Source organism: Pomacea canaliculata, linkage group LG1 (genome assembly GCF_003073045.1).
Source record: "Pomacea canaliculata isolate SZHN2017 linkage group LG1, ASM307304v1, whole genome shotgun sequence".
NCBI classification, from domain to species: Eukaryota; Metazoa; Mollusca; class Gastropoda; order Architaenioglossa; family Ampullariidae; genus Pomacea; species Pomacea canaliculata.
Genome location: NC_037590.1, coordinates 9,558,725 through 9,569,121, shown reverse-complemented (window position 1 = coordinate 9,569,121; position 10,397 = coordinate 9,558,725). Strand labels below are relative to the sequence as shown.

Here is a 10,397-nt window from a genome sequence, read left to right as displayed (position 1 = left end):
AGGAAATGAGGAGAGGTTAACACAGAAATTTGGAGGACTACAGGCTGACAAATTATCAGGCAAGGTAAACGAGATAAACTCCAATCCTGTAGAGTGTATAGTCCTCGGGGGTTAAAGGTCAACCCAAATCCATCTTAAATGACCTTTAAATGACCACTGGCGGATTGATAGAGCAATGACAATAACAAATGACAAAGCTCAACATTGTAAATAATCTCAAAGGGTAAAATTGATTTCAAATGTATTTTTCATAGAGGCATAGATAACCTCTGTCATTAATCGTCCAACTGTTTCTTTTTTTTTTTTTTGTGGGAGGCAGCGGGTTATGGAAAACTGACTTCTGATGTTATTTTCCATCTCACACTACTTGAGGTGTTGCCAGAACATCGAGCTTACTGAATTAAACCCACTCATCTGAAAATAATGTTCCATTTGGGTAAGGCTTTAACAAATAGAACCAGCAGACTTCCTTATATTTCTTTGGTCTAAAGAGATATTCCAATATATTTCTTTGTGTACTCTTTGTGTACATTCTCCAGCCAGCCCCTATATTGCTCATAGTGTCAGTAATGACATATTTGAAAGAAATCCTTTAACAATGGATAAACGTGTTTAGTCTGAGAAATTGTGGAAAGGATAAAGTATTTTCGCCTATAGATGGCTCAGTCTACCGTTTGTCAACTGGTCTCAACGCCTAGTAACTTGTGTATTCCTATCAGTCAGCCTCCAGAATGAAAACAAACGTTTGCCGGTTAGAAGTACTGCCTGCGTGTGTGTGTGTGCCAAGCTTCATTATCCCTGTTTGTCAACTGGTCTCAACGTCTAGTAACTTGTGTATTCCCATCTCAGTCTCTCAACCTCCAGAATGAAAATAATCGTTTGCCGGTGAGAAGCACTGCATGTGTGTGTTTGTGTGCCAAGCTTCATTATCCCGTCGATACTGAGCACAGTAGCATATTGCACTAGTCTGAAAAGCCAGTGAAGTCGGCATTGTGAGGTCTAGCATGGTATAGTACATACGCCTAGTCATGCGTGTTTATCTCCCCCTCGCCACCCAGTTGTCTCACATTGATCCGAACGTGCGTCTCTCTGTTCACGTGACTGTGTGCTGGAATTCTACTGGTTCTCTTGGCTTTGTTTTTGTTGTTGCTTTTGTCCCTCAATTTTACAGTGTTCTGGATTGATGGCAAGGGAGAGAATACTGTTTCCCGGGAGTCTCCTGCAGTTTACACTGGTCATCTCAGAGAAGACGGGGTGTGGGGTGGGAACATCTAGTTGATCCTTCCTCATGTCTGAGGTTCCACGTTGAGAAAACCTTCCACCAGACACCCAATTCTCTACCGTCCCTTTCATCTGCTTGACATGTTCTAAAGATACAGGATGCAGGATACAGTCACAGGATACCCATAACAACCGTAGCGTTACTCAAGCGTTACTCTAGCGAAGGTGGCACGATCCCTTGTCACTGGGAGATAAATTTGTTGACGATTTACCCGGAGAATGGTGCGGGTGTCATGGGAGGGAGGTGTTGGAGATAAGGCGAGGGGTTTAACGCCACAAGCCGCAGAACATCTCGGGTATAACCGCGATAGCGACGGCGAAAATACTCCGCCCTATACCCGCCCTACAACTGACATTTTCTTGCAAGACGTTTCACGCACAGAAAAGACCGTAAGACATTGATCCAACCTTTATTCCTGCTTTCTGAAGCCTAATTCCAATGTAGAGGAATGTATACACACTTTTTTCACAGACGTGGACAATAAGAGAGAAGAAATCATCGACGATGGAACAAACCTGCCATCGAGCTCTCCGTCACGTGGCACAGACAGGGGGACACGTCTGTACCCGAAATAAACTCCGTACAAAAGGAAAGCACAATCATCTAGGGACACGACAGTGGCTTCTGTACAGGCTGTACACAAGAACCTCGGTTAAACTACAGTTTGCATGCAGACATTGCAAGATATTGTCATAGACACTGAAGCACCAGTATAGAGAGTACAATACACACAGATGCATGTAGGTATGTTCTTGAAGAAGAGGAGATGATTAGATGCATGGATTGCTTCGCCCGATGATACGACTTTTAAACAAAGTTCTTTTAGGCGGTGTCAGAGAAAAATGTTGCTTATCACAAAGTCAGAATACAGAATATATTTTTGTCGATGTGTCCACGTGTGTGTACATATCTGTATGTATGCCTGCGTGCGTACACAGGTAGTGTGTCCGGGCTTGTGTTTAAGAAAGAGTCTCACAGATGCAAACTAAACTACACATTCGCAAAAATGTAACAAACGCTTCGTAAATTATCTTCATACTCAAATCATTGGGAAAAAAATCAGAATGAGGCACATGGTCAACAGCACTCATGGTCAGAACAAATAGTCGCAAAACGCAGAGCTGTAGGGAGGGACTCGGGAGAAAAACCGGTCAATAAACCATAGACGATTGTGATCGTGACAAAGAAATAAACAGATAAATAAATACAAATAAATGTAACAATGCAATAGTAATAAAGGCATCAATCCACCGTGTAACAAAGAGTCGAGTCGGGCAGAAAATAGTTTCATTCACAAATCAGACAGCCGACCAAGTATCAGCCACTTACAAAAAATAGTGCATCGACAAAACATTGTCAATGTTTACAAATGTTTACAAGAATAATCAAGCGATTTGTACAATTTTGCAAGAGGAGATACAAGCGTGGATGTATATACACCGACACGAAATCATTCTGAGACAAGAGGTCAAAACATTCCTGATTTGACCCTTTGGCAGGTCACAGCACCGTCGCTAATGTTCTCATTGCAGTCCTCCAGCACCAGACAAGACTGGTGTGACCAGAACACTGACGACCAGACTGAAGCAGCGATTAAAAAGGTCGAATTATTTCAAGGCAAGTGACCACATAAATCCTCAAATATTTTCAGAAAAATGACCACATCAAACCTAAAGTATCTTTGGAACACATCAAAAGGTCAAAGTGGACAAAACTACTCAGTTCACTTTTCAACCGTCTGTCAATGCTCAGTTAACAGTTTAACATAAGATCATCAAAAGATTTTTTTTCGACATTTATTTCAATTTATTTAATTTAAATGTATTTATAAACGTATTATTGCATAAGTCGTGTGTGAAATACAATGCATTATTTTAAGAATGGTCTAGACTAATGAGCCTCTACAGCATAGCGAAGAACATAATAACAATTATTGGAAGTCAGATGTAAAAGGTCAACAAATGCCCTATATAATGAATGTCATGTGATTAGCCGTTAGACTTTTGCCAAGCACATTGTTGCGAAAAGTACCACGAGGAGCGAAATGCGAACCTGCGTTCAGTTTTTGCCGCCTCACCTGGGATAGACAGATGAGCATGGACAGGTGAATGAAGTGAGCATGAGCATGGTGATGGTGAGCTGCTTGATATTCATCGTCTACAGTCGCACTACTTCAATACAATGATCGGGCAGTTCTTGGGTTTTTTTTAAGCATATCATGTTACAGTGACAGCTACAAACTGCAGACCAGGGATATAATATTTGTCTTCCGAATGTTCAACTTTAACACAACTCAATAAAGAGTCTATAACAAAAACAGTTTGTACTCTGTGGACCAGTGACAAAAAAGCTTTGTGAAGACAGTTCTTAGCCGGGCAGAGTGTCACGTGTTCAATGTAAATTTTCAAGTTTCATGGTATTGGTTAATGAATTAGCAATATATTAGCAAGTAAGTTCGGAATTTGTTCAGCGCATTAAAAAGTTTCAATGCCCCGAACGTTCGCCGCCACCCTCATTCCTCCAAACCAATGTTTTTCTGTGATTCTCATCCAGAAGTTTGATAAACCTGGTCAAAAGTTAGACGACAATTGAACGATCTCATCGGAGCTAAAGCCGGATTGACACGGTGCGATTAAATAGAATGAAATACACGTAAAGCAGGAACCCGAACGTCAGCAGCAGCAAACACAATTTCGTCGAAATCTTTTATTCAAATGCAAACTTGTGACAATATTTAGCGAGAACAAACTGTGGGATTCCAGTCTCAAGATAGAAACTCGATTTTTGTTGCAATTCAGGTTTCCATTCTATACTACCGCTGTTATTCGACTTAATCGCACCGTGTGCGGACCAGCTTAAGACAACACTTTCAATCACAACAAGAATAGTATAACAATAAATCTATTAGCTTGACTGAAGTGCACGAATGTCTTAACTGTCTACACACTGCAGCCAGGTAATACAGGTAAGTCTGCGCGGAGTGTCGGTACCTGCAACTAAACTGTGCAGCATCTAAGGGACATGGGTTAAAGGTAAGAGGTGAAATATATATATTCGATAGAGAAAACGTTAACAGTCAGTTACGGCTTTTTGACTGGCAGTTACCTTGGTGAGAACTGACCGGATAGCACAGAACTGTACCCTGGAAAAGTAGACGGTCACAAAGATCAAAAGTATTCTGACTACAGTAGGTTTAGTCACGTGATGGAATGGGAGAGTGGAGTTATTGGCCTTAAATGATTACAGACTCACGATCTGTTTGGAGTGATTTTTCCTAGGATGATAACAGAATCAGTGGGAAGTTACTGTTCATGCATGGTTTAATTGCGAGGTCTAAAACATCTTTTTTCAAAAATCTAGAAACATTTCCTTACTGACTGTGTAGAGTTAATTTTTTAAATAAAGTTTATTTCTATCTTCATCGTTAATCAAAGGGCGTTTTTTTGGTAAGTCATTATTTTTTCACGCTGGATCACATCTGTTAAAAGACTGTTATCTAGAATTAATTAAAGCTTGTTTTTTAATTTGTCACTGAAAAAGATGCACACGCAGTTGTGGAGAAGGGAGACCACTCGCAATACTCTCACCAAACACCTGCAGCGCGAGAGAAGAGTCCAGCTGATCGACTGCGTTCTGATCTTAAGGTACAGAAGGCACAAAAGAAGGACTGAAGAAAGGAGGAATAAAAAGCTGCCTAATATAACAATGTTAACTCTCACGGGAGATAACTCTTCTTTCTGTCCACTAGTCCGACGGTGCTAAGACTAAAGGGAAACAATCCAAGTGAGTGGAAATAAAACAGTCCGCGAGTTGTCTGGTATGGATTGGTGTGAACCACTTCGGGTAATTCTAATATCGGTAGACCATGGAATACATTTTTTCCCGGTTTTGCAGAAAAAGTGTTGTTCATTCTCTTGCCTTCCTAGTCGTAACAGTCACTGAAGTGTGACGTCAGGAAAGACAACCTGTCTGGTGTTTGCGAAATGATTTATGGAAGAGGGAGGAAAACCGATGCTAACGCTTGAGCCAGAAAACCTTTTATTATTAACAAAGAAAAATACTGAATCTGAAGGAAACACATGCATCATCTTGTAGGCCTGACTGACGACCTGTTAGTTCAAAATTATCTTTTTACTTGACAAATTTCTTTTTAGTCTCGTCTATGAAGGCTACCTTGTATCACGAGACTACGTGGAGTTTACAGGTAATACAGCACAGAAGACGCACACTTCATCCTTGTGGTTCTTCTGGATGTGAATGAAAAACTAAACTCGCTCTCCCTCTCTATATCTCATCCCACTCGTCTAATTAACATATTTTCCAACTCTCCATTTGGCTGAAGCCATGATAACGCAGACGCATCCACGTACAATCCTGACGTCTGTTTGTGGGCGTGTATCTCGAGAACGGAAGGGTGCAATCATCCAAATTTGTTGAAATAGTATCTTGCACTAAGCTTCTAGCAATCATCAGAAAAATTGTACCCTTACTATTCTTTAAGCTACACGCAAAAGAAAGGAGAATGGCGTCCATGACACAAGACTGCAGAAAACCTATCTAAATAAACATGTGCGGGTGGTACAGCCATACAAGCGGATTTACAGCGATTGTGGAAACGATGGACATAGAGAGAGAGAGAAGAGAGAGCCTCTGTTTGGAACTTTGGCATCAACCTGATGAGATCTAGACACGAATGCTACACAGTGTATGACGATGTCTTAAATAACAAACGCAGTGACACTCAACCGTCAGTCAGTCAGTCAGGGGTCATTGAGTCACCAAACTTGAGAAATCAAGGCGAACATCTTGGCGTATTCACGCACGCACCTGTAAACGCTTTGGCGAAATGTCAGTGGAGCTAAGAGTTTTTTTTCTCTCCACAATAAACTAGGAGCCAGAAGGAATGTTTCCAGGCTCATGGATCACATGAAGATGAAGCAGCACAAGCTAGGATGTCGACTACGCCCTCAGAAAAGCTTTGCAAATATTTCTTTGGCACGTGGCAATCGCTCAAGCACCAAGACTAAACCAGTCAGTGAACGGTGCTCACAATCATGATTGTGTTAGTCAGCAGTGTTGACGAACTGTTACAAGCGGATGTTAAAGGTTCACGAGCAGTCTGGTTTCATATCAAGTCATCGACCAAAGAGTCCATCGAACCATGAAGTTTTATTTCCAACATGCTCTGACTACCAAATGCTTTTTGGCATGCGTGTCACTGTCTTGCGAGTACAGTAGCTGACGTGTCAATCAGCTGTTGCTGGTGGCATAGACTAATTATTCACGCAAAGGTGACGATCATACAGCGATCATTTCTCGTTCTTCAAAGTTTCATGTTTTCGCACATCAACATTTCTGTGTTTCAGTCTTAGCGAAGTCATTATTTTGCGCACAAATCATTATTTGCGCACTACGTCATCAGTCTATGCGTACTTTTTCTTCACACGTGACCTCATCGCCCAAAGGTGGAGTAGGGCTGCTCATGTAACAGCTGTGCCTGGCTCTGGCGAGGAAACGTCTGGTGTTGTTGTTGATGTGGTGGTGCAAGAGCTGCTGCTGGTGGTGATGCTGCAGCTGCTGCTGGTGGTAGTGCTGGCGCTGGTGGCTGGTGGGCGCGAGAGGCGAGCTGTGCGGGGTGACCGGACGTGGGTTGTTGGCGGCGGGGTACGGGTCCTGAGGTTTGATAACCACCGTCTCCATTACTGGACTCATGCCAGGCTGCGAGGGCGCACGGTACACCACCATGGGCTGCAGCGCCTCCACCTGCTGACCCTCCATTCCTTGCACGACGCCTGGGTAGGGCACGAGTACCCAGGTCCTTCCACTCCCCTGTCTTCGGGGTACATCCCCGTCAGGGATAGTAACTGCTCTGGCGTGGGCGGGTCGGGAAAACTGCCGGAATCAGGCCGGGTTTGCGTCCCTTGGCTGGCCAGACAGGAAGGATAACCGGTGTAGGAATACGCGACGTTCTGTGGCAGCGATTGCCTCCCTTGCATCGTCGGATAGCTCTGATATTCCACGTAATGTTGTTGAACAGCTGATGGTCAGGGTGCTGGGCGTAGGGTGGACAGCGGCTCCCTGATGGTGGTGGCTCACAGAGTTAGGGTTGTGGGGGTAGGGTGGGACAGCGGCTGCCAGGTGGTGGTTCACTGGGTTCGGGTGGTGAGCGTAGGGTGGGACAGCGGCAGAAGGGGGCGGAGGGGGAGGGTAGGCTGGATGACAAGCCTGGAGCTGCACGTGGGAGTGGAACTGCCGCTCCTGGTGCTGCTGGGTCAGCAGACTGCTGTGCGAATGCTGCCCCACGACCTCTCCCGCTCGTCCGAAGCATTCCAGCTCTGCTGCTCCGCCCGCGCCAGCGCCATTTGCTCCAGGCGGTACTGCTGCTCGGCTCGGATGCGCAAAGCTCGCTCCGCCCCTTCTGGGTCCAACACGCGGCGTTCCTCGCTCCAAGCCCCTTCCAGGCTGGTGCTGTTGTGCAGGCGTCGCTCACTCTGGAAAGTGTTGGTTAGCAAACAGTGGAGGATGCTTGCCTTGATTGTGGACACCAGCAAACTGCCGCTCCTGTCCAGCCCCTGACGTCCGTCGTCTGGAGGGCGAGGCCGGAGCATCCAGCGAGTGCATGGAGGTCGACGTTCTGCCGCCGTGAACCGCTTCCGACTGGCTCCCACCGGTCGCGGTGACCGTGGCGGCGGCGCGCGGCGGCTTGGGGCTGACGGTCGCGGAGGCGGCGGCTGCGGCTGCTGCGGACGGGTAAGGTCCGGATATGACCGGCGCGGACCGACCCTGGTAGGGCGACATCTGCGTCTTGATTGTCGTGCGGCTTTGCAGCGAGGCGGAGCGGTTGTGGCCCAGGTTCTCGTAGCCCGGTGCCTTGGCGATGATGCGGCCTGCAGCTGCTTTGGCTGCTGGCAGCGACTGCTGTGAACACGCCATCATGATGGAGCCAATCAGAGATAGGAACAGCCCCAGGCCGCACAGCGCATGCGCCCAAGACAGCCGAATGAGGTTGCCGTTCATTGTGAACTCGTCGATGCTGTACACGATGATGCCGGCAAAACCGAAGATTTCTGTAACAGAAGGAAATGTCTTTGACATGTCACGTGGTCAACGAAAGTATTCTCAATACACGCTTTGAGGCTTCAAAGAGAAATAAAGCACCTCATCGTGAAAGGGAAATAAATGGGCCAAACATGGCATAAAACAAACAACCCCTTCGCCATCCACAAAAAGGTTTATTACTCTCTGTTCCGACTATAATGGTAGAGCTCTTTTGTGTTATTCCTAAAATGATGGCAGGTGTAAAAGAAATAAAATGGCGTCGAAAGTAAGCGTTACAAATTGTCTAGAGACTTCAGCTCTGGCATGTTCTTGTAACGGCTAAACCTGATAATGTTCCTGCTATGAGGCAACTGCATCTTCCCACATCGCCCATAAAAGGGCAATAACTGTGACTTTCATGCCTGTTGTGCACCTCAGCCAAGCCTCACAATACCCATAACACACCCCAGCTGGCGTCCTATTGACCAGATATTAAGCAAAACTTGGATGTTTGCCAAGAAGTTAAGAAACGTAGTTGTTTATTAACAAATGGATTCCACGAAAAATAAGAAATTAATTGATTAATTTACCACTCGGTTGTCCAATTACCCACAAACCCGAGCACAACAAACCAACCATCACACAAATCAAAGAAACATTTGCACGAGCACTCACACACACACACCGAGGAGGGGGGGAGGCAACAAAAAAAAAAACCACACAACAACCCCCCCAAAAAACCCAAACAAACAACAAATAGCAAAATAAAGGTACAAAGAAACAAAGAAAGCATAAAGACAACAGTACCAGCCAGAAAGGCGAAGACCTCGGTCTTGCGGCCGGCCAGCGTGCAGGTGTAGAAGGTGGGTGCACAACAGTTTTCCCGCAGCGCCATCGTGAACGCCATGATGTACAGACCCAGGCACACGCCCACCAGCGCTCGCACCACCATCAAGAACACTGCAACGACACAACAAGCAGAACCTTTTAGACGGAGTCATTCACGATATCTACTGGGAATCAAAAGGGAAAATAACTCAGTGGGGCCATACCCGCCTCCTCCCTCACCCCCACGGCCCCCCCAAAAAGAAACCTTCATAAAATGTCATCGTGATTATCGTCGCTGTTTATCTGTAAGTCAATAGTTCGCTTTACAGATGACAAACGTAAATAGAGAAAATTTGAATTATTTTTTAAGACAGCATAGAGTTAGAGAAAAAAAAACATGAAAAAACAAGAGAAGTTTGGAAAGTGGAGGAGGAGGGACGGTTGGGAAGCGCCAATCCGGGAAAGTTATGAGGTCACCGATCAAGAGGGAGAAACCTTTAAAAAATTTTATTGGCAGAGTGTTGACCTGCTAGATGATGGCTGCCCGGAAACTTAGGATGAGTCACACCATGCTTTGACCAATCGCTCGGCAAGTCAGGGCCACATATCATTGCGAGTCTTTGACAGTTGGGTCACTTGGAGAGATTTAGACTCTTGTAACCTCCACACTTCTTCCTTGAGCTTTTACTTCTATGGTTCCTGTGAGTAGTTTTCAGCTACAAGGCAAGAAAGGTGCAAGTTGTAGTTAATTAATGCAGGTTTTGTACAAGCAGTGACTCAAGTGACAGCTGGTAGAAAAAGCTTGCGACAAGAAACCAAAAAGCTGTCTGAAAAGGTTGAACAGACGGTTTTATTGTATCTACGAGACGTGCAGTTTTGTAGATGATAATCGCGAGGGTAGCGGTGGTCACAAATGTTAATTAAACCAGGCAATAATTATTAATTATGAAGAATATGCGAGCGAGAAGCTGCTGGACGTTTTGTGATGCACTGCGTCTACTGTTCTGAGTCGCACCTCCTGGATCTCTTCGCTCAAACCTGGTGTAATAAGTGTGTGTATGATAGAGAGAAAAAATAAACCTGTGCTGGAATCTGTGTAATGTACGTGGGATTATCCAAGGTTAACAAATTCTTATTTCAAAATTATTATTATTGTTGCTGAATCTGTCTTATTTTGTAAACAAAACTCAGCATAATCGAACGCAGGAAATTTCTTAAATTAGATTTCAAGATTCCACACAAAATTATC

At 44.8% G+C, this 10,397-nt stretch overlaps 1 protein-coding gene across 1 annotated transcript in view; it reads right to left on the bottom strand.

Annotated features, from left to right (window-relative positions):
• Window positions 1-4,714: 4,714 nt before the first annotated feature.
• Window positions 4,715-10,397, bottom strand: part of LOC112569804 — a 32,101-nt gene continuing 26,418 nt past the window's right edge. The window contains exons 2-3 of the mRNA XM_025247779.1: window positions 9,128-9,280; window positions 4,715-8,349 (exon numbers count right to left, since the gene is read on the bottom strand). Of these exons, the coding sequence (XP_025103564.1) occupies window positions 7,769-8,349; window positions 9,128-9,280 (734 nt within the window). The 3' untranslated portion in view covers window positions 4,715-7,768. The remainder of the gene's footprint in view (window positions 8,350-9,127; window positions 9,281-10,397) is intronic.